The sequence below is a fragment of the Malurus melanocephalus genome, unplaced genomic scaffold (genome assembly GCF_030028575.1).
Source record: "Malurus melanocephalus ecotype Western Australia unplaced genomic scaffold, MMel_1.1 scaffold_17, whole genome shotgun sequence".
In the NCBI taxonomy this organism is placed as follows: domain Eukaryota; kingdom Metazoa; phylum Chordata; class Aves; order Passeriformes; family Maluridae; genus Malurus; species Malurus melanocephalus.
In genome coordinates this window covers 3,804,685-3,829,275 of record NW_026623249.1, presented here as the reverse complement: position 1 = coordinate 3,829,275, position 24,591 = coordinate 3,804,685, and the positions used below count along the sequence as shown (strand labels likewise).

The 24,591-nt window shown below is 41.4% G+C and overlaps 1 protein-coding gene across 1 annotated transcript; it reads right to left on the bottom strand.

The window, feature by feature from the left end:
• Nucleotides 1–5,231: 5,231 nt before the first annotated feature.
• On the bottom strand, nucleotides 5,232–24,558 carry XPNPEP3 (X-prolyl aminopeptidase 3). Its single transcript, XM_057388906.1, has 10 exons — nucleotides 24,423–24,558; nucleotides 22,843–22,959; nucleotides 19,992–20,399; nucleotides 18,093–18,295; nucleotides 17,192–17,254; nucleotides 15,727–15,840; nucleotides 13,373–13,458; nucleotides 12,569–12,752; nucleotides 9,949–10,069; nucleotides 5,232–9,086 (listed from the first exon to the last, which is right to left on the bottom strand). Exons 1-10 carry the CDS (start codon nucleotides 24,481–24,483, stop codon nucleotides 8,920–8,922), a joined length of 1,524 nt encoding a protein of 507 aa, XP_057244889.1. The 5' UTR covers nucleotides 24,484–24,558; the 3' UTR covers nucleotides 5,232–8,919.
• Between the last annotated feature and the right edge of the window lie 33 nt (nucleotides 24,559–24,591).

The following is a 24,591-nucleotide window of genomic DNA, read 5'->3' as shown; positions in this document are numbered from 1 at the left end:
TGACATGACTGACTTGAGAAGATAGAGGAAATAATGAATTCAAAACAAGCAATAGAAATTATCCATCACTGTGCACTCAGTTTGAAATTGCTCTGATTTAGACATATCTCTTGAATTAATTACTGAAGAAAGGAATGTACCTGTTTGAATTGAAAAGGGAAGTGTGCAGAAAAACTCATGGTGTGTGTACATAGCTCACAACCCTTCTTCTCCACGTGAGGAACAATGTTTCACAGAGTCATCCTTCTGGTTATTGTTTGGGTTGGAACAAGCTGCCTGCATCAGACTTTCCCCCAAAATTTTCCAGGACAAATCCAGGTTATGTGTCCTGTAAAAGGTCACTGCTCCTTTTAACTGCACTCTGGCATGCGGATCCTCAAACATACAGTCTGGAGCAAGCTTTCCAATGGAAATGTTCTGAAGATAGCACGTAACAGGATAAAAACATCTCTCCCAATAAGTATATTCCTTATCTGTTAAATATATTGTAGTTGGATCAATACAAGTGTACCAAGTGTGATAGGAAAAACTTGGGAGGTACACAAGATTTGTTTTGTGCCTGTTAGATTTCAAATGTAAACCAAGAGCAGACAATGAGGATTTTAGGGAAAGATCTTTACTGTTGAGATCGTTAAAGTGATCAAATGTAGCAGAACACAGACAAGGATGGGCCTTTCCTGAAACACCAGATCCTGAATCCAGAATGTCACCCAAAAGGCAACACCGATTCACAGAATTACTCGGTTCTCTCCCTTGCATTTACTCTTCAAGTTTGTATTTTCTCTTTCACTTTGTATTGGCATGAGTAGTCTGTGATCAAAGCCAGATGATTCAAGGAATAAAGGGAAGACTTAGATAATGTCTGGTCAATGCTTGTGTCTGTACAGTTGCTTATTTTAAGTGAACAAACATGATGGCAAAAAGAGGGGCAGGCAGGGCAAGTCCTGGTGTAGTATGGATCGAAGTCCAGAGGAGTTACTTTGTGGCCCCTTTTGTGTCACTAACTTTTTTAACACACTTAGATTATATACACTAGTACACTAAGTACTAGGGGGAAAAAGAATAAAAAGGAGGTGGCACTATCAGAAGRCTTCATTTTCCTTTTTATGTTTGTACAGATACAAGATCTTTTCTACCAGAGGAGAGTCATGTAAACACATACATCTCTTCATTGCTCATTTTCTTTCTTTCCTCTCGGATTCTTTGTCCTTCTTGCTAAACTTTGAACGGCCCTGTTGTGCAGCTCTGGGGACTCTGAGAAATGCAAATTCATTTCACAGCTGTAGACATTTTTACAGAAGTACTGTCACAGTTTCACTGTCAAGGCTACACTGAACACAGAGCAGGTTCATCAGATGCATAAAGTTGCTCCTTAGCCTCCCTATAATGCCTGTTTGGGGGCAGGGGCTGGGGAAAAARGTGCATAGATTTTTGATGATGGGGTGGTTAACAGCTGGAGCAGATGACTGAAAGAAGCCATTCTCCTTCTCCCTCTCCCAACCTTATCCTTCTCCCTCTACCAGCCTTCTGATCAAGGCTTGACGCCTTACTGAGGGATCTGTTGCTGTCACATGTGAACTATTGGGCTCAGCACAAAACTGAGGAGGTGAAATGCAATGGCTGTTAAAGGAAGGTGCTCAAACTACTTGATCAAAAGTGTCCTCCCTCCCACCCTTTCAGTCAGTGTCTTTATTAACAGAATGTAGGCAATATTGTGGAGGATTTCAACTCAGTGTTCTATTAACTTTTGAATCATTACAAATGGAGTCCTTAAGAAATGTGGCATTTGGTGCAATTCTTCTCTCAAACAAGCTTAAAGAAACAGTTTATCAGTCTTCTAATTTATTATTAATGTTCACTAGAATTTCAAAGAGTTGCTCACTAGATGAAAATAGCTTTTATATCTAATTACTGAGATTAATTTGCAGCTACCAGTTTATTTGGATTTTAAGTTTGTATTACAATCCTGGTTTCCATTAATTGCTATATTTGTTCAATTTTATATCTCTAAAAACCTAAGTTAGAATGGTACATTTGGGTTCAAAACTCATAGTTCACAGTTTTAAGCTTCAAGAGTAACAATCACATCTTCCAGATAGCACATTCTCACCTTTTTTTGCAAAGGCACTTCTCAGGTGAGAATCACAGAATGCTGTCTCCTGAAAAAGCCTCATACTGCAGGGAAATGATACCATAAATGTGGGAAAAAAAAAAAAAACCCTGAAGATAGAGGCAAAGTTAAGGCTACTTGGCAGTGGCTTACAGTAAAATACATTACAAAGATAATGCAGTTATTCAAACCCCAAGAATTATAAACCCTGGAAGTTCTAGGGTAAAATTAAATGTAACAAGGAACAAAGCACAAAAAAATGAAGTGTCAAATATCTAAACAATCTTAATTATAGTTGGAAAAAATGTCTTTTAAATCTCTAACTTGYTAGAAGTCACAATGTTTGTTTGCCTAATATGTGATAATCGTATTTAGATATTAATAATTGTGTTTACATTGATATTATTAATTGTGCTTTTAAAGATGAATTGATACCTTTCTACTTCATGGTTTTTAACTGAAAGTTCATGAGGAACCTCTCTCTAGTCTGCAGGGAAGAACAAAAAAAACACAAGCCTTTAAAAATTTCTTAATCATCTCCAAGTCCACAAATGTAGAACTATCTCAGTTCATACTGCATGGTTTTGCCTGGTTACAGTCACCACAGTAACACCCATGTAGCTGTTAAATAGCTCATCTTTTGGAAAAAAAAAGAGGGTAAAGCATAAATTAGAAAGCAATATACATACCAGATACTGCAATGCATCACAGGAGCCTCAGCGGCACTACATGGAATCTGACAACAGGTCGGTGCAACAAGCACACCAGAGGCTACAGCTTTTGGCTCCAGACTGGTACCTCTGCAAGTCCAGAGGGCCAAGAGTCAAAAGGACAGTTGGAGATTGAGGCCTYCGTGACAAGAGCAGATGCATGAGCATGTGAGGACTGGAGATTCCTGAGCAGTGAGTAGGGCTGTGCCTCTCTGTCCCTCTGAGGACAGGAAGCCGTGAGCAACTGGGCTGATGGACCACAGGCACAGTGTGTGAGGAGCCAGCCAGACCAGGCTCCACAGCACAACTCTTGTAATCCCTGATGCCATATCAAACCTTGTCTATCCAAGAAGAATGTTAAAATTGTTACGCAGAACTTGATGACACATTAGAACAACAGCGCAGAAATGCTAACACAAACTTCACAGAGGCCACCCAATAGAAATGGTCAGTCTGCCAGGAGGTGGTAAGGAAACGTGTTTCTAGGTAATACCAGGAACACCAGGTTTTGCAGCCTGAACAATGTCTGCAGAAAAAGCTTAAATTCAACCCCTTGGTGTGCCATTAACAGCTGTGCTTTCTGTGAATGACTCTAATATTTGCTGTGTGTTCATGACAGAGGTGTAATACTATTAATTACAGAGGTGCTGCCTGTAGCTCCTGTAGGCAAAATAGATGTGTGTTACACTCTCTGTGCCCTTTAAACTGAAAGAGCAAAGTATATCATCCCCAAACCTAAAGCACTACCGGAGTAAAATATTCACATGATAAGAGATTACCTGACATCTGCAAACTATTTCCTGGTACAAGAGCCGGATCACGTAATCTTAACTTGGATCAATGGCCATTAATCTCCCAAAGGCACACAGAGGCAAAACCCTTGCTCTGCTGGGAATAAAAAGAAGCTGAGCCTCTCTCCCCCTCACACAATATTGTTCATATTGGTCTGATTTACTCACAGAAAAACCCACAATGAGCTATTTCCTGGGAAAGAACTGCACTTCTAAAAGTTTTTGCTGAAATGCCAACTTTTCCTAGTTGAACCACAGACTGAAAGTTCTCAGCCTGTGCTGCATTGATATTTCTGCCTGAATTCYGAAAAACAGAGAATCTTTTAAAAAGCCACAGGCTCTTTATGGCCTTGGGAGGAAAGAAACCCAATCTAAAGGTTTAACCAATGTCAGTTCTGGCCCACCACAGCATGTCTGAGACCAGCATTTGCAAAAAGCTCCCAAACCAAGACTCCGCATTGCTTCTGCAGTGCTGTTTCCCCAGCATCACCATGGAAGGAACACACTGAAGCCTACAGCAGACATTCTCACTTCTGGGTCCAGAAMCAACTTGCTTCTTAGCTTTTTCTTTGTTCAAAAATCTCAACAGCAGGCCTACCCAGACAGGAATAATTCTTTTTTCTTTGCCATTATTAATGGGTTACTCTGTCATGGTTGTTAAAAAGGCRTAAGTGGTATGAGTCAGCAAGTGAAGGTAACACACACGTGAAGGAGCTGGAAATTCTTCCTTGTTCCTTTCTGTCCGTCTTCTGAAAAGCTTGGTTTTGGTTAGCCAAATACTGGATGATGCTTCAGAGAAACAACCAGGTAGGCTGAGGCATAAGCTGTCCCAGGAAGATGGGTACATTGCTCCACTTGCTGCTAGGGAAGAAGGCTCAGAGCAGCCAGGCAGTTGAGGCAGCAAGCCAAACTCAGAAGGAGAAAGGAGCTGAAATTGAGTCTCTCATTGAGCCCATGGTGACTCACTGTCCATTTCAATTATAAACTCTGCTTTAAAATGTAATTTATTTTTATCTGTTAAATACAGTGAATTTTATAGATCCACTCCCAGAGCCAGTGTCACGACAGTGTCCAAATGATGATTTTTAATCAAGCAGAGACTGTGTACACATGTAGGGTGCATATTTAACAGATGTGCTGTAATGATGTCAGAATTATAAACTTAAAAGTACTTCAGATTGCATACCAATAAAGAGATGCCTRTATAGGCTTTTGGAAAACTCAGCTTAAAACAAATCTAAACCTATCAATTTATGTCAGTGCAGAATTTTGTTGTCCAATTACATAAAGTATTAAGTATCTCATCATAATTCAAATGTTTTTGTCATTTGTCTCATACAGACTTTTTCCTAAGTTTAACCCTAACTCTTTTCATCTTAYAGTAATTCTTCTGGCGGTAATTACTCAATTTCCACAGCAGTAATTTGGATAGCATAAGAGCATGTAACCTCAGCCTTGCTCCCTCCATCATAATGAAGATTTTGCCTTGAAACATACTTTATTCCCTTCACATTATTTAAAATGACACATGATCAATAACATGAAACTGCATAAAACTTTCTCATATGATAATTCTATTGATTTTTAAAAGAAATAATGAAACAAACTGCTAAGACCAAGTTCAACAATACAATCTCTTTTGGTTTACAAACTGCTAAGACCAAGTTCATCAATACCATCTCTTTTGGTTTACAAACTGCTAAGACCAAGTTCATCAATACAATCTCTTTTGGTTTCTTCCTACTAAGTAGGACAAATCAATCAGGGTTATGAAACAGGATAACCTGTTTTCTGGAGCTATTGCACCATTCTGACAACATACTGAATAGCCAGTTTATGCCCCATTGTTCTCTTGTTGCTCTCCCATCCCCTGCACACATCTCGCAACTCCAAATCACAACCTTTTACTGATTCTTCTCTTACTGCATTGTACAGTCCCCAAACCATCCATCTCCATTCTCTKTACTGTGCTACCTCAGTTTGCTACTTCGTACACCATCATGTTCCTTTGCAAAGTAATGAATGTAATTTTAGGAAAGACATACTGTATTTTTCCACATACAGATAAAATGCCAAATTGTGTTAAATGTCACAAATCTGCAAATTGGGACCTCTGTTCAGACTGTATTTAACTAYAGGACTTTACTAGTTCTCTGCAAAGTAAAGCAGTCTCCTGGTAGAAAGTGAAATGGGAAAGCCAAAACCTCTCAGGGTTCCTCTGGAAGCAAAGCAGCTTCTCCATAGGGATGGCTGACTCATTTTCTCTCATACTCTGATCCCCTTAAGACCTGTGCCATATGAAATCAAATCTCTCCCCACGTGAACTTGCGTATTCCTCAATTTCTCTTTCACTCCCCATGATCCCACTAAGGTCTTCATCAAGCAGCTGTCGACTTGTACCACCACTGAGAGCTGCTCCTGCACCCAAGTGGTTGGAGCAAGGAATCTCTTCTGTGGCAGAGGCAGACTAACTCTGGCAGGATGGGATCAGTAACCAGGGAGATACACTACAGGTATATACTGTGCCTGCAGCCAGAAAACCAAGCTCTTTAGAGATTTTTGATGAAAGTCATGTAAAATATCCAAGGATTTGGTTGCTTGCAAGGGACATTGCAAGCATGTGTGTAGGTCACAGATTATTCATCTCTGCAACAAGTGAAAAAAAACCTTCAAAAATATAGGTTCATAAGATGCAGATTTAATGCCTTCTGCAAAATGAACCCTTTATGTGGAGTAAGAGATTYAAAACAGCAGCAGTTTATGCTGAAAAAATGGCTGAACACAGTGGAAGCATTACAGAATACAGAACAGAGGGAAGAATGACAGAATACCCATGGCCTAAATTAGACACACTCAACATGGTGGGGTTCAGCAGCCCTAGCAGATCCATTACTTTCCACTCAGGAAAGTCACAAACACTTCTYTACTAACAGAAACATTCATCTGCAGCATTCCTAAGATCTATTGGTGTTTACAAATTGCAGGATTTTCCTGAGAAGAGCAGGAATTACTGTGTGTCTACATTTGACAATGTTTCAAGTCCAAGACAAGTCACACACAATTTATCTCCCYGAAAAATAAAGCTGGTTTTGGAGGTATGTGTATATCTATCCCACAGCATGCAACTTGATGGCCTGAGAAATTACTTTCTACAAATTATTTTATTTTAAAAATAGTTTTTATGTATGCATTTTAAAGGCTTATTTACAGTAAGTACAATTATTAACTCTGTTAGATGCATGGGCAGATGTGCAGATCAGCCCACACATGTATCTCTCAGATTAATGTTATTTTAAGCTGCTTACATAGTTCCAAAATCCCCAAGATTTGGCCCAGTTGATATGGCTCTAACAGGTGTAATTGGAACAACAAATGTAYTACAGATCACAGCAACATCCAAAGTATTCATCAGGTCTGTGTTCATACTTAGGAAACCTTCCATATAACATTTTAGGCTGTAGCTATCACTGSAACACAGGAGTATTTAACAAGCACTGCCATCAGAGATTAGCAGATTCTCTCAAATAAGTGAAACTTGATACACTAAACCCTTTAAAAGCATTTATTTTTGTCATGTTTAGAAAATAAAATTATGTCATGCCTTGGCTGGCTTTCAGGTGCCAAAATTCAAACCCCAGTACATGCACCCAGCTCACATTAAATGCAATAGGAGACAAGAGACACTGCCCACTTGGCTTTTCCTAAGTGAAATAAAACACAGAAAAAACAAAAAATGGAACAACAAAAAAAAAGGTGTAGATTTTGCTAGAGGTTACATAGCAACAGAACAAGAGGTCAAACTCCAGAGCCCTGACCACCTTCCCTGCATGCTTCTGGCTACATTCACTGTGTGGAATTAGGCCAAACCAGGGTAGAGGCAGTGACGTTGATAAGAAAGTAAAATGGATTAGGAAGCAGTGACATAGTGGTCAAAAATAGACAATCTAGGAAGAGAAGAGAAAGAAAATTTAGAGTAACAGATGAAGAATACTGAAAGCTACCATAAGAAAGGAAGTAAGGTGATGCAACAGCAAGTGTAAATAACAGGAGATGCTCTGATGAGAGGCATTTTTCAGACATCTTAAATAGCTGATTGTCAAAATATTTCCAGTAAACACACAGATGCTGTGCTTGCCTCTAGTAGGTGTATTTACTATAGCATACAATGGTCTGGGTGGTAGGCTGATGCTGAGGGTAGAAAACTCTTCTCTTTACTCCTCATCCAGCCTAGCCCCTAATCAATTTCCAGCTACCTCAAAAATATTATCAGAGCACTTGGCAAAACCCACAACTCAGCTCTTAGCATGCCCTTAGAGTTCAGAAAAGAATTACTTTAAGTTCCACTAAACTCCTTATAGAAGCTATATGGACCTGACACTCGCCATACGGTACTCTTCAAAAGCACACTGCTGAAGTTGCTGGCACTTAGAGCATATAGCAAGCATAAACCAAAAAGGTGCTGTGACTGTCCCAGAATTGGACACCTCACACCTGGTGACAACCAACAGCTCACCAGGGGAGTCCAGCATAATCAACATGGCCCTGCTTTCAAGGGTAGAGAGGGACTCAGAACAGGAAACAGGAATGGACCTTTGGGACAAAAGGACAAGACTGTGGAAGACGGCAAGAATCGGAGCCCTATTTGTCCTTTTTGAAAGTACCAAACACTCCAATAAGCTGAAAGACCAGACAAGGTGTTTTACCCGGCTGGCCTATTTTGCATATGCCTGAACACAGCCTAAATACATCCTTATCCTTAAAATACTAAAAGAATCCTCCACTGGCTTCAGATACAACCACCTCTCCATCAAATTAATCTTCCTGATTACCAAACTTTCTCCTTACCTGGTTCTATAAAATTAAAGTTGACACTTTCTTATCCCAAACCAGCATTTATAAAACTTCATTTTAAAAGTCTGACTCTTGGGAAACTACTAATAAAGGGGGAAAATCGGGGCCTCAGTCTCAACAGTTGTACCCATGCATCTGGTGGCACTGACAAAATTCAAACTCCGAAAGGGCCCCAGAACACATGGATCCACACAGCAGAGGCATGATTTCACCCCCATGTTCTCTAACAGTTCAACATCAGCACAAATCAGAAGAAAAATGCACACAAAAAAGGTTGCTTTGCTTTTTCATTCCTCAGTACCCAAGTCTTTTGCATTCCACTGCCCTGCCCCAGTCTTGGAAACAGTCATCAACTTTCCATGCCCTCCATCTCCTAACAACTACAGCCAGCTACAGGGACCTGCATCCCTGCAGGACTGTGTCTCCCAAGGAGGGTGGAAGAGGCAGAGAAGGGGCATCATGAGCTGCGGCCACAGATCTGCTCAATGTGGTAAATCTCCTTGGGACAGTCAGCAGACAAGACAAGAGGCGCATCCTCTGTTATCACAACATCATCCTCAATGCGCACACCAATGCCACGAAACCTCTCTGGAGCACTCGCATCATTCTCAGGGATATAAATGCCTGAAAGAAGAAAGGGAATTAAAACACACAATACTTTCCAGATCACCACCTTTCACTGCACCACCAGGAGAGCAGAACTGGATTTTCAGCAACATAAAGTGAGTTTGATCCTGAGAATTTTCAATATGGCTAGCTATTCTCTTTCCCCTCCCTTATGGCTGTTGGTAGGCAAAGAAAGGAAAGTGTCCCTCTGTTCCTACAGATATTAGCACATTAATAGAAACTTCCATAGTTACACCTGGCCTTTTCACACTTCTTGCTCTCAATGTTGCATTCACAATGATGATTTTAACAATGTTCTGAATAGAGAGAGAGAAGGAAGCATTAAATACCATTTCCAGCTGACAGCTCYAAATCTAGTGACAAGCAGAAAGAAAGCCGAAAGCAAGCAGAAAGAAAACAGAAAGAAAGGAGAAAGAAAGCAGAAAGAAAGATTCATCATATTATGCCTAATTTGCAAAGCTAAGTTTGTAAATCTCTGAAATTGCAGACTCCAATGCTTGAGACACACTACCAGTGACTGGTAGAAGTTCAGTGGCAGAATGCAGCACAAGTGAATCAACCCTGCTTTTCTGCACTGCAGTTCACCTGTGCCGCACAGCCTGAGCTCCACACTACTCTGCTTCCTGAGTTTACTCCCACTATGTGTTACCTTGGATATGTTTGGGAAAGAAATGGGGATTTCTGATACTGTAATGACTTTGGAAGGTGAATAACTTAAGGCTTTCCAAGACTGCTATAATTGCCAGTTTCACTGGAAAGGACCTGAATGCTTTCATCTGCAGGACCAATTAATTACTAAAAGGCAATACTGTTATCCTCAGTGTTGCATGTTTCTGTTCTGGCTGCTGACTGTTTTTACCTGGTTCAATAGTTATCACCATGCCTGGCTGGAACKGGAGCGATCGGGATATATCTGGGGTATCATGAACATCCATGCCCAGGTAATGCCCCACATGGTGTGGGCAGTACTTTCGAACAGCCTACAAGAAGACAGAACCAGAGTCACAGAGGCAGTTACACATAGCCCAACTTGATCCAATACAAAAGATAGGGAAAAGAGACACAATAGTTATGTGCTTAACTAGCAGTCTGTTGTGGGTTAAGGTTTCTCCTTTTGTTTCCTTTCTTGGGGAAATTTTCTTTCCCATTTTGTTGCTGGGATACACTGATTGCCAGGTCATCCTTTTGATGGCTGGGTGATTGACAAAGACAAAAGAACCTAGCCCCACCCAAAGGATCTCCCTGGGCATTCCTCCTGCCTGGCAGTTTTTTTTTTTCCCCTCTCTTTGGAGAGAGGGAAGTTCTTGCGGGRGTTTTGGGCTCAGGGRGGGGGKGYGTGKGGGGGGGGGGGGGCGTAGCTTCACTTCCTGCCCTGCTTGGCTCGGGGAGGACAGTTGACCTGCTGCCAGCGGGGGAGAGTTCGCCTGCTGCTTTCTGCAGAGCTCGGCATCTCTGTCCGTTGGTTCCTGTTTGCTGCACTGTGATCTTCTGCCCCTGTGCCGTGCCAGGGACCCCTGAGATTCCAGCTGCAGTGGTTGAGTTCTGCTGCATCCCGTCTGCAGCTGTGGGATTCTGCTCTTCTCTTTGCTCGTCTGCCCGTTCTGGGGTTTCTTGCTGTCCAGAGGAGCACCAAGATCGGCGTTTCCGTGGTGAGTTTGCAGAGGAACTTTTCTCCATCCACCTCTGCCGGTTTGTGTCCRCCATTGGCCACGCAGGAGTTCTGAACCRGCCGGGACCCGCGCTACAGTGTCCCTTGCAGCAGCCGGGGAATCATCRCACCCRCCCTGCCCGGCCGGGAGCCAACAGCGCCCCTGCCGACTGGGACYGTAACTGCACCAAAGGGGAGGGTGTATCTCTGTGTGAGGCTGTCACTGGGTTTGGGACTGGGTTGGYTGTTGCTATTGTTGTTGTTACTTGCTTCRCCTTGTTATACATATTAGTAAAAACTGTTATTCCCTTTTACCCATATTCTTCCCTGAAAGCCTGTGATTTTCAAAGCTGTAATAATTCAGAGGGAAAGGGGGGTCATATCCACCACGCCAAGGGGGGTCCTGGCCTTCATTGGCAAGCACCTGTCTTTCAAACCAAGACAYAGTCTTACTGCTATGACTAGGTTACCAGAACTGGATGGGCCTTAAACTGCTCCAGTAGCAGGTGCCTATTATGAGCACATTGCAAATTACCTTTCCCCSTCACTGAAAAGAACAGCCCAAACCCATCACCATCTGAGCATGCCAGGCAAGATGTCAATTTGTAACTCACTGAGCTTTGGTGCCCCAATCTTTTCCCTCCCTTAAACGTCGAAGCCCTGCATGACTCCCATCAGCAGACCCTGACAACTGACAGCAGTGGATACAGCTGCTTTGGGCTGTGGCAAAGTCTTCAGCCTCCTTTGCAGAGCAAAGCAAATGCTGTGCCAATTTCATTCAGTGGCTACGGTATGATTTTAATCCACCTCCACAGGGCATGGACACCGCCTTCCCCCGTACCATCCTAACTTCCGTCCCTCCCTCCAGAGCAGGAACCAGCGAGAACTCCTCCCTGCCTCACGCTGCTCATTGCCAGGGGACAGAGCTGCAGGTGCTGCTCCTGTCTGGCTGTGCTGCCACCTGCTGGGATAATCCGGCATGACACCCTCTGTCCACCAGTGACAGCCGGAGCTGCCATGGCACCGGCACCGCAGGACAACTAAATCTGGCAGGAACCTGTCCGGCTGCCAAAAGTGGTAATGCCGTCACCTGGTTCCGCCATCTTTGCAGTATTGTCATCAGCAGTCATGCAGCTTTGCAGGGAGAGTCACCGGATAAAATTCTCTAACTGCAAATCAATCCTTTTCATATGCAGGTTCAGCTCTAAGGCAGACCAGTTTCCCAGTCTTGTTCACCAGGCAGCTCTGTGAGTACTAACACAAAAAAACTGCAGAAGAGGCAGCAGGTGGAATGACTGACAATAGGCTGCATCTTTTGGTGGCACTGCAAAATGCTGCAGAAGAGGCAGCAGGTGGAATGACTGACAATAGGTTGCACCTTTTGGTGGCACTGCAGATTTATGCGATGTTAAGCAATTCACAAAACTACAAATAACTGCCTGAAGCCAGCCCTGAACCTGGAATCTTGAGCTAATGCTCATGTCCCTGTAGTTCCTTGAGACAATGSTCTAAAGCTGTTTCACTGGCAAGTAGTGCAGAGCAATAGGAATGAATCTGCAAAGTGAAATAGCCAAGGAGCTAATATTCACACTAGGTGCATACATGATGGGGGGTTACATCAAACCAAACTATGCATGAAATGGTTGAATCACAGGTGGATTTACCCAAGTCTCATAGAAATTCATTCCTCTACTGAAACTAGCCCACAAAATGAACCGAAGCAGCGTGTGTCAACAATTAGAATGCTTGAAAGCACAAACTAAAGCCAGTAACACTACCCAAGGATAAAACAATCAGGATTAAAAGGCTAAACTAGAGTAAAAAAAAGTACCTTGAAGAAATGGCTGTCAGTGATGGTGCCCTCCAGGACACCCAAGTCTTTCAGTTTCTGTCCAATAAGGCTTAGCATGAGGCTGTAGATATTATCCAGACTCATGCCTGGGGARCAGAGGCTCAAGCAGGACTTCTGGATATCCAGGACAGCTTGATAAAGTTCTGCTTGGGGTTTAGTGAACCTGAAGACCATTGAGAAAAGGAACATCTCACAAATAAATCTCTACCCAAAACTTATTTTGGGGGCAGATTTAGTTCAAGGATGGAGCAGGGGAAAAGCAGAAAACAAAGCAACTGTCTCCTTGTATGAAGGGCCAGACAAAGCACCACTGGAACGCGCCCTTCAAAACACTGTATAGAGTTTCTCAGCTGAGAACATAAACTTCAAGCAAAGCAAGGCAAAGCTACAGCCCCAAAAAGAATGCTCTTGAGTCAAAACATACAGGAATCAAACAAAAATACAGTGACATCACACCAGCAAATTCATAACTGGCAAAGCTATGTACACATCAATTGAAACTCTTTGTTTTTTTACATACAACTGAGGTCAGCCACAGCTGAATGTACAAAAGCCTTCTCTGCATTTTAAGCATGCTGTAATAGCTGAAAATAGCAATAATCACACATATTCATGCAGTAATTAATGAGGCAGTGGGGAATACAGCTGAACGATTACTTTATATAATTTGATTACTCTGAAGCACCACAGAATGGGACATGGTAAAACTATGATTAAACACACACTCAATCCATCAATTTAAGAACGTAAGAAAAAAGTTAAAAAGAACCTATTGTAACATACCTTCCATTGACAGGCCAGGTACGAGTGATGTCACTCACATAGCAAGAAAACTCACATCCACCATCTAGCAGGACCAGTTCACCATCCTGGAGAATAACAGGAAAGAATGTTCTGTGGGTCAGTCCAGCTATTAATTGACTTTTCTGTCTGAGAGCAAGAAAGGAGGTTATGCTTCTACTTTCACAAAGCAGCTGCAGAAATGTGAATTCCTTTTGTAGAGTAATACCTCGGGTACTACTGTTTATGATTAGGCTATTCCAGCTAGACTGTTTCTCTGCAATGTAGTCTCTGGCTGTTATACTTACCTACTGTCTGAACTTTTACTACGCTGATTTTCAAATATTTTGGAGTAAAAAAAAAGATATTCACTTGGAACTATTCTGCTCTCTGAGACATGAATCCCATTCACTCCTGGATCACTTACTCCACCAAAAATTATACCTATGACTCCTTTCACTAGACGTTCTCTGCTACAATGACTGAGACTGAGGGAGTCTGCAACAAAAACATATGATTTCTGAACTCCTCACAGGATCACTAACAGCTATAAATTTAACTTTCTCATAGGATATGAAGACCGCGGAAAATCACTTTATCTCACAAAATGTGACAGTGAAATCACTCTTGTAAGCTTGCAGGACCTTCCCCTTTCTCTTCAAGGACTTGACTGCTCTAACATCTTTCTGAATCTATCTGGTGATGAAGAAAAAGCTCTTCTATGTGACTCCAATTCACTTTAGCAAAATTGTTCCATATCAATTAAATCACTGACTACACATCTCCCAAAAAGTCACACAGAAGAAAGACAAAGGAAAAAAAACACTGCCTTGCTTTCCGTCTTTAAAGGGTTAACAGCAAATAGAGAACTAAGATCTTCAGAAAGTTTGGATTAAATTCTCTACAGATTTACATCTAGAGATTMATTCCACAGATCCATGACTGTGCGAGCAGACATGATGTGGAATGACAAGGAATAATTTAGCACATTGAGAATAAAGAAGCAGAATTTCACTGCTAGTGCTACTTCCAGTGCTAGCTACTATTGTTGTGTACAGTTAAGTGGCACATATACACAGCAGATAAACCAGCAGTGAACAGATCTCACTATCCCACTGAATAGACAGGCCAGTAACTACCCATTTAACTGTACTTTTAAACTTTTTCAGGATAGCTGGTTCAATTCTTTAAGGCAAATCTGAAGTTAYAGCACCATCTTCCAAGCAATTAAACAAGTTAAGTAACAATTTATTAACTAAGGAAATTCCGCCCGATTGTCCAGTAAATGCCTTACATTGTGCTTGTCCTCATTCTTCAAAGGAGAGCCCTCTAAGTGGGAGACTGAAATATTCAGATACCTCCCAAATAAGACACTTTGTTAGCCTGTTTAGAAACAAGATCTGTAGGAAACAGCATACAAAGGAAAAGAATCAAGTTTATGGGTTTAACCTCCTACTTCATAGTTTTGAAAAAAAAAAGAGAAGTGACATTTAACTGAATAACTTTAAAAGAAGTAACTGGAGTTACATCAGCACATCTGACCTTGGATGACAGAACAACAAAGGAGGCTTCTTTCTGCCAAAAGCAGCCTGTCATATCTTTTGTACATTTGTCTCTGCGGATCATTTCAAGGTCTGCTAGCATGCCAGCTTCAAGAAAAGACAATGCTAGTGGGAAAGTTTCATCCTGCATTAAGACAGAGGAAAAATATGCTTCTCTGAAAAGTAAATAGTGAGCAGAGCAGTGAGGGAACAGTGCTCCTGAAAATACTTATTTGGATCTAAAGTCCTATTGTCAGGAAAGCTGGAAAGGTTTCAAGTCAATGAGAATCTTAAAAATAAGACAAAACATTTAACTCTTCCACTTCTTGACATTTTATGCTGATCCTTTCCCTACTTTTCTGGGCTACATGGAATCAAAATGCTTTTCAGCTTCACCAGAGCAGGAGTGCACTTTGCCCCTTATGACCTTATGCAAAGCAAGGCCAAGCAATGCAACAGACAGCAGATCCCCCTGGTGCCTTCACTCTGCCTGTGACAGTGGGTCCCCTTTTYTGTGAGGCCCCCAGCACTRCACGCTGTTGTGAGAGCAGGCATGTTCACTAAATTATCTGCAACTTTGTTTGCAAATCCTTGCACTGTTCAGAAAATACTGCAGCAAGCACTGAGAGGAAAGAAAGACAATTTAAATCTGCCACTGACAGTGAAACTGACCAGAGCAGGATTCTTTGCCCTTGCTCACTTAAAAAATATGTATTTAAGTGCTTTGATCTGTTCAGTCAGAACAAAGAGCAGCTAGGGAACATATACTGGTGTTACAGCACAGCATTTCAAGTTGCTGGACAGCACACAGGTTACCTTGATGAGCTGATTGTTCTTCACATAGTGCAAAGTGTTTGATCTGTTGCCACCAGCAACAACAGGGGGGTATGCCAAGATGTCAGCACCACGAGCTCGGCACTCAAATTCGAACTGGAACAACAATTCAGAGAAGAGGAAACCATTAGTGCAGATTTAGGTGATTAACTGCCCTAGGGCCATAATATTTCATGTCCTACACCCGTTTTCTTAATTTGTGCAACACAAAGTGAAATTGGAAAATCAATTTACTAAATGAAAGCAGTCTTGAATGTTTTCCAAGAACTCTGGAGAAAAAAAATACAGAATGATCCACTTCTCAAGAGTTTTTAAAGCCCGTATCTGGTCTCAGGGAAGCTCTTTCTGGTACAAGTTGTTCAATATTGTCTCAAACATTCATTACGTTGTCATAATCCAGGTGAGAATTTGTTCCTACATAAAGTAATGCTTTTACTTGCCATACAACTTTGCAAATTTTAGGAGATCCTATATACCAGTATGACAACAGTCATGGTTTGCTGCTGTCTTTCAAAATTGCAAAGTACCAGCATATTTCCAGAAGAACTGTTAAACGAAGAATGTTTGAAAGCATGCACTACACCTTGTTGTCTGAGGGGATAGAAGAAAACAGCACCATAAGCCTCAAGATCTTTACCTTTCTTGAATGATGAAGCTGATGAAAGTATAGAAATGAACAAACTTACATCTAAAAATACTCTCAATATATTAATAGCATGTCTTTTCTATGATTACCAAACCCACACAGAATAGAACACTCCAGGATGCCTACATGGAGAAAAGTAGGTTTTACGATCCTGATCTGTAGTGAAAAACTGATCTGTAAAATGCACTTCAATTAAAATAGTTTTTACAACTCAGTACTGCCCGTGCCATGTCAGCACAGGCCCATCCATGTCATAACTGAAGGCAAATCCTGCCGATGTTTCTCAAACAGGTATCTCACTGCAATTCCTTACAAAGTTCCTTACCAAATGTGCAGGCCAATTAGTCCTTATTTTGTAACTGAGAGGCATCTAAACTGCTTCAAGATGGCTGTGGTAATCTGATGTAGTAAGAGGCTAGAGGCAAGAGAAGCAGGCTTTAACAAGCACAAACAGGTGCTTTAACAACTTAAATTTCATACAACAGATCTGTATTATAGGATAAGGTAATAATTTTATCTCTGATTGTTTAGCAAGTTTTGCATTTCAATATAGTACAAARAAACATCAACAGAAATAAACTTTGACAACTGCTACACTCCTTAAATAAGGACACATGAAGTACAGCTAAAGAATTCCTCATATTGATTCTTCTGCATGTCCAAGGAACCACAAGACTTGGGCAAAGAAGAAATGTGCTACAATGGGAGACATACAATAAAGAAATCTTAACATTTCTGGTTTCCTGGCAGGAAAACCAACATCCAGCCCTTCTCTCTCACTTCCAGCTACAAAATACTCACCTTTGCATACAGAAAGGCTTCATCCACTGGGGATTTACTGGCAAACATTGTCTCTGTGAAAGCCTATGAAAAAGAAGGAACTTTCAGTTAGCAAAGGAGCCTGAACTTGAGAGAAGTGCTTTTTTTCCACCTACTTCTTGAAGAAGACCTTTCAAAAGGTCTTCAGCTGGCCCAGAACCAAAGGGTTTCACCAACTTCCTTGGTGAAAGTGCTGTCAAGACTAGAATCAGTTCAGCTCTGTTCCCTAGGAAATTGTATTTAGRGGCTGATTGACTCAAGTTTTTGGAAAAAAAAAGATAGATGGTTGAGGCTGAGCCCATGGCTTGGCATTTTAGAAGTTGTCTCACRTATGGATTCCCTCACGTATAAGGATTGCCTTAAGCAGCCTTTCTTTCAGAGAAGGTCAAACTCTGCCTCTCTTTTTTTTTTGTTATCTATTTTAATAATATTTACAAAAATATTGCATTTGAGGTATCTGTCAGATTTGTTTAAAACTGGCGAATGAGTTCCAAAGGTATTTGAGAGAGAAGCAGGAATGCAGACACATATATAAGCTATGTCTTCATAAAAAACCTGTTCCCTCAAAATAAACAGAATAGATGGGAAAGAAAATTATCTGGGGAAGGAGAGGGGAAGCTGGGAAGAAAGTGAAAAGAATAGCTCTGTACAGATACTACTTTTAAACAGTCTAAGAGCTGCTGGCTTGTCTTCACTGGAGTTACACAAATCTTAAGAATTTGGTAGTCCAAGCAGACTTCCCATTCCTCCTTGTCCTGGGGAGGAAGCCAAGCCCAGCCTGTGGCTGAGACAAAGCCTGACTAGACCAAAGCTCTCCTTCCAACCCATGTCACCTCATCAGTGGAATACACTGGTTCATTTGGAGAGCACACAACCCCTTTACCTCTGCTGTCACCCGTCCAGCTATCTTCATCCTCTCAATCTCTGCAGGAGATTTGATCAGCCGAAGGTTTTGCACAAGATGTTGAATGCCCTGGACGTGGTTCTTGCTCCGAGCTTTTATCTCAGCCAGGGGCTGTAGGTAGTCAGAGTGCAGCTTTGTATGTGCTGGCTTTCTCAAGTCATACCAAACCATGTTTGACTCACCTGGAATACAAAACAAAAGCTGATACAAACAAAACTAAATGTACAAATGTCCTCCCCATACCAAACAAGCTCACTCCTCCTAAACCAGATCTGTTGCTATACTTAAGAAAAATAATTTTCTCTGAATATACTTAGTCATGTAGACACTTGCATTGTCACAGAATACCAGCAATCTATTCTAAGTCTAGAAGACTACCCATTCATAGCATGTAGATTTGATAAATCACCATTTCTAAGCAAATAATGGGGTTTACAACCATCACTGAATATATACATCAGGCCCAGATCCATTCAGAGTTCCACTTGTGTAAGTTAAGTAGTCATCACATTACTGTGCACCTTCTGAATCATTCTCCCATTCAGCCTGTTCACAGAGGATGGAAGGGAATTTACCTTTTTGTACAGAGTAAGGGTCATTATCAACAGCTTCAGAACACTTGGGGGAACAATTACTTTTTTCAGCCATTCAAAGAAGATGAGCTTACTCAGAACCAACACATTTACCCACTTCATTCAGAACATCAGTTAGCAACCACARGAACATTTTAAATGCAAGTGAGTAGAAGCTATGGTGTGTCACTGCTGATGTCCACCTAGGCCGTCCTTCTTTGGTGACAGTAACCATTAGCTGGTGCTTACAAAATGTGTCTAAGAAACTGGGCATTTATTAAAGAGTATTTTCCTTAGCTGATCTGCTTTTCATGCACCTCTCTCCTACAGAATTATAAACTTCTGACTCCATTTTAATTTTGACATTCCAAATCTTCCATGAATGAGGTACAACTTACAAGGTGCCAAAACCTGYTGTGATAATTTCATTAAGTGTTCCCTTTGTTTTTAAATTAAGAAAAACAGCAATCATTCATAGTCATCCTCTCTGTGCTTTTCCCAACTATACTATATCTCATACCTTGCCTTTTCCTTTTTTCAAGCTGAGTGGGTTTGTTCAGCATGTATCTTGCACACATTTCATTCTGTTTTTTATCATCTTTTGCCCTGTGACTTACCTATTTTAARGGTATCCTTTTTTTGAAACAAAGTAACTGGAGTCCATGACGGTATTTAATACTCCAGAATTCTCTCTCTCTAGTTGTGTCACCCCTCCACAGTCACATTTCCCCTTATTACATTGTCATAAGCCTTCTTCAGCTTCGTTTTATAATGCATTTAAGTTCCCCCTGGATTATAGCTATTGAGGCCACATGATGATGACAGATGCAGAAGAACATTTYTCTAAAGGACAAGAGCATTTGTATTTCAAGGGCAAGTCATCATCTGGCTAAATGTGAGTGGACTAACAAACTCCCTGTGTGGATCATTTTCCAAGTCTACTATAAATAAAAAGCCTTCAGTTTCCTATATTTCATCTGGTTCYGGCTGTCAGCAAACAGGTATGACTAAAAGAGTAACACGGTCTTGCTTAACCTATTCCTTCATATTTCATGGATGTGCATGAAATGTGCACAGATGTGCAGACTGGCATTCACATACACAAGAAATACAGAAATTTTCAAAACTACATATCCATTGGTGGCCCTCAACAAGCTAACATGAACTTCCTTTGTCRCAGCCATCTCCCTGCACCTCCCCAAGCTCATTTTAGTCTTGAACTGATGTCACAGACCACCTCCCAATACCATACCATTCAGGCTCTGCAAACCACATCTCATCTCATTCTCCCTCTGTTTTTTGTTACCTTTCAGCTTGGCCACCAAGTGCCTGAACTCCTCAATGTTGTAAGCTTCATCTACTCCTGTGAGAGCAAGTGCCCCATCGGGGCCTGATCTGGGCCCATCCCATAGCTCTCGACTTGGATCTCTCTGAGGCACAAAAAGTATGGATTTGTGAGATGGCAGCGCTTTGCCAGGAATGCTCTGCAGTACCAGGATGCTGTCAGGCTCCTGAAACCCACAGAGGTACAGGAAATTAGTGTCCTGGTGGAAAATATAGGGGATGTCATTGCTCATGTAGTATGTGGGGTTGGATAGCAGAATCACTGTGTGGTCCAAGCCATCCCAGCCTTGGGCTTCCTTCTGGATCAACACCATCAGTTTGTGTCGGCGAAGAGCATATTCTACCTGTGACAATCCTGGGGTTACCTCTCCTGTGAATAAAAAACAAATCAGATAGAGAAATTCAAGGCACTCAGGATATTTTACTAGTCACATGCCTGATTCCTGCCTACTCCCTTACATGTGCATGGATTCATTGCAATCCCTCACTAGCCTTCCCCTTGCTCCTCTTCAGCTTCTGTCCTTACAGCACATGCTCACTCAGTATGATTCTCCATCATGCAAATACTGAAATTGATTTGAACCTATTTCTGTGTAAAGGTAGAGAACACAAAACCTGGTAGTTCTAGACAAACATCCAAATGCTTTCAGAGAGACATATTAAAAAAGGGGGGAGGGGAAAGGCAAACTGAACTTTGACTGTAAAGAACTGAAGGGTTTTACAGCATCTGGACATTGAACAGAAGTTTGTCTCCTGAGGTTGAGCATTAATTTCCTCAGATAAGCTAGAATGTCTGTTCAAATACACACTAAGTCAACTTATAAAATGACTATTTTTAAACCACAAGGGGCATATTAAGTGTGAGAGATTCTGGGAGATCAGGCAGAAGCACAGAGATTGCAGAGTGTAACCAGCCACAAGATTCCAGGCAGAAACTAACCACTGACTGCAGGCTGGTGTAAGACTCCTGTTAAAAGAAGGGATCTTCTCCAGGGCATACATAGCTTTTCTCAAAGTTTAACAATTCAGATTTTTCTACAGTAAAATAATAGTGACACTAACTAAACAAACAATCTCTTAGATGAAAGTACTCTTTCAACTGCTCCAGTTTCGAAAGATATGAAGTACAACAATCAAGACATSGAAGTAARACTGAAGTTGAAAGGACAACCAACAACAGCTGAAGTATGTATTTTTAAAATTGTAAGACTGCTTAATTATGATCTAAAACAATATAAGAGCCTTAATCAGTACTTTGGCTAACACCCTACTTCAACACAGATTGCATTTTGATACTGTTAACTTTTTTCCACTTTCATAATCTTTTCTTCCTCTTTCATGTATTACACAGTGATAAYTCTAGAACAAAAAGTGACATTTGACTTGTAAGGCAAGTGGATTCTTGCAAGGGTGCAGTGGGAGGGGGAAGTTCTATCCAGAATGTTTTTCCTGGACAAAGGAATTTTAAAAAATTTTATGTTGTATTTGCATTACATTTTACACCTTTTCAATTAWATCCTCAATACCTTTTAGGTGTGAAAGTTTTTAAAAAGAACAAACAAACTCAATAAACCCACCATTTATTTTATAAACATGTATTTTACTCTGAAAATGTAGAAATGACAGTGAACATAAACTATTTTAATGCAGTCTGGCCTCACAAGTCTACAATATTACACTGCAAATTTCCTATGTTCCACCGCRTTCCAGTCAGCTTCCTAACTGCCAATTAGAAATTCAGAAGCTGCAGTGGGGTGGAACATGGGGATCCCAACTGTCTTCCAACTCCAAGGCCTGGAAATTCCCTTTGCATTAAAGGCATTTGCTTTTTAAAACAACAATTGCAATAAATAAAGTAATATTATTTTAAGGAAGACCCCTTTCCTTTATTAAATAGGAAAATACTAAGGACAGCTGGAATTCCCTACCAGCTGCATTTAAAGTGTTCCAGCTGCACTTTAAGGAATCAGTCTCATTTATTGTGAGCTGTTAATCAGTGCCCTAAGCAAACTGATCTAATGCTGARATTAGCCTGGCTTTAGCCTGGCTTTGAGCACAGGGGTACCTGAAAACTTTGTGAGACTCCTTCTGACCTGAACTGTTCTACAACTAAATGTATATATGTATATATGTATACACACACACACACACATTCATCTGTTCTCCCTTTATACCCACATATGGAAGAACATAGAATGTCTTCCTGAACATATACTTGAATATATTTTTGCTGCAATTATTTTTCAGTGTTTTGGATTTAATTGTGGTCATCATATACCTACATGCTCATTTTTGTTAATCTAAAAAAAATGCACAACTTCAGGTTCTATCACTACAGTTGAACTTCATAGTCTCTTTTTCTCCTTTTCCTCATACTGAATACTCCTCTGAACAGGAAACATTCTTTATACAAGTAATGTCCACTTATTAATATTCCTCCCCAGTGACTCTCAAGACATGAGATATGAACCATTCTGACAGTTCAGCTTGCACAAAAGACTCCCTCTTAATAAAACCCAAATTTGCAGGACAACAAGCCCACAAAATGTCACTGCCACAAAAGGTCTGCAGCACCCAAGTAAACAACCCTGAGCATGCCATGCGAAAAAAAGTAAAAAGTTATGAAAGCTTTTTGTGAAGCCTAGTTTTGGAATCAGTATCAGACAAGGAGATTAGCTAMTGAATATAATTACTGCCTAAGGAAGGTAACCATAAACAGCTGAAAACACAATGATGCTRTGCAAATCAATATACTCAGAATAACAGAGAGAAGAAAATATCAATGACTGGCTCATGCAGGGCCCAAACCTCACCTGGTTTGAGCAGATGTGGGTGTGTGAAGGGGCTGGGCTGGCCCAAATACCGGTTTGGAATCTTCTTCTGCTGGGCAGGCTGGATGGAAAATCGTCGGAGAGCACATGACTTGCAAACTAGAGGAAAAGAAATGCACCATGTCAAAGTGAAAAAAAAATAAAAACCTTTCCAGCTAGGAAACTGCAGAATTGTAGCCTAGTCATCACTCTTAGCAACATTCATTCATTTATATGATAYAAATATCCTTCCTTAACATCTCAATTTGTTGAGTATTGTAATAGTTTATGAAAGAACACACAACCCAACTGACAATCAAATATTCATAGAACAGACATAAAGAAATGAACATATGTTAAACCTGACAACCCAGGTTGAGAAAACTCAGGAAGCTCTGTTGGTTCACACATTCCAATTCATACAATTGGTGTTCATGAGGCACTGGGCACTSTTCCTCTCCCTTGCTTCCCTCAAACACCACAGGGCACCAAGCACCGCATCTGTATATTGTCTCTTCTTCACAATGTCTTMAAAAAATTTCACTCATCAAAATAACACAGATTTATAGAGCAATGTGATTTTCTTTTCCTGTATGAAGATAGCTGTGAGTCGCTGTTTATGTATTGACCTTCSATGGCACTGGCATTTGCTAAACAGAATAGTTATGTATCTCACTTCCAAACCCACACACAGCCAAAGCAGACTGACTTTAAAGACAACCACAAGCATGCATCTGGGAGCTGGAGCTGGGCACAATCAGACAAAATCTAAAATTACAAATGAATTCTCAGAAACTTAAAAATTCTCAGTCACAGCCTTCTGCAGCAGCAGAGCTGCTTATGCCTGAACACAAATCAAGACATGTGGAAGAATGGGTAGTCAGAAGGTACACACCTGTCTGATGTTTTGGAAAGTGGTTGATGTTACTTACCATGTGCCTACTACAAAATCAATTTGTGCTGCCATAGCATGCCACAGGATTCTTAGAACAAATGCTATTAACTCTTAACTGCCATTTTATGCTATCTAGCATAAACAAAGAAAGCACAAGCCAAATATCTGCGTTTCAGGGCACTGAGACTTTGAGGCTCACAGCAAAACACAGACCATGGACTTGCTACGGGAGCTAGTACGATTACCCTCTAATTGATGCTGATTCGTGCATGACAACTAAAAGTCATAACATGMAGCGTTCACTATGTGATGCTTGACTAGAGACTCGGGAGGTGAAAAGCAGCTCCAGCTTTCTGTGCAGCTTACTTTAAAACTGGTGCTTTCACTGTTACTCTCCACGCACACAACAGACAAACACGACAGCCCGCAACGAGACGAACATAGCGGGCTTTTAATAAAGCAATGCCTTGAAGGCAGAGAGGAGCTTCCCACACCGTTGCTTTATTTTTCAAGTTACTGCCTGTTCTTCCCTAGGGTTCAGCCCTGACGGGGGCTGCCACTGCGGTGCCGGGGACAGCTGCTTTCCCGCGCCTCCAGAGGCGAAGGCGGAGCTGTAAGCGGCGACAGCTGGGAGTCGCTACCGGAGCCGCAGGCGGTGTCAGGGCGTGAGGGAAGAGGGGTGTCTGACCTGCGGCGCCGCGCCAGACTCTGTTTATCAGAACGAGCCCCTGCCGCGGGAGCCGTGRCATGGCCGGGTCACACGGCGCATAGTTGGGACCTTTCGGCACCGGGCGCCGCGCGCTGACACCATCACCGCGCGCCGCCAATGAGCGACGCCGGGCCTGCTTAGGTGCCCG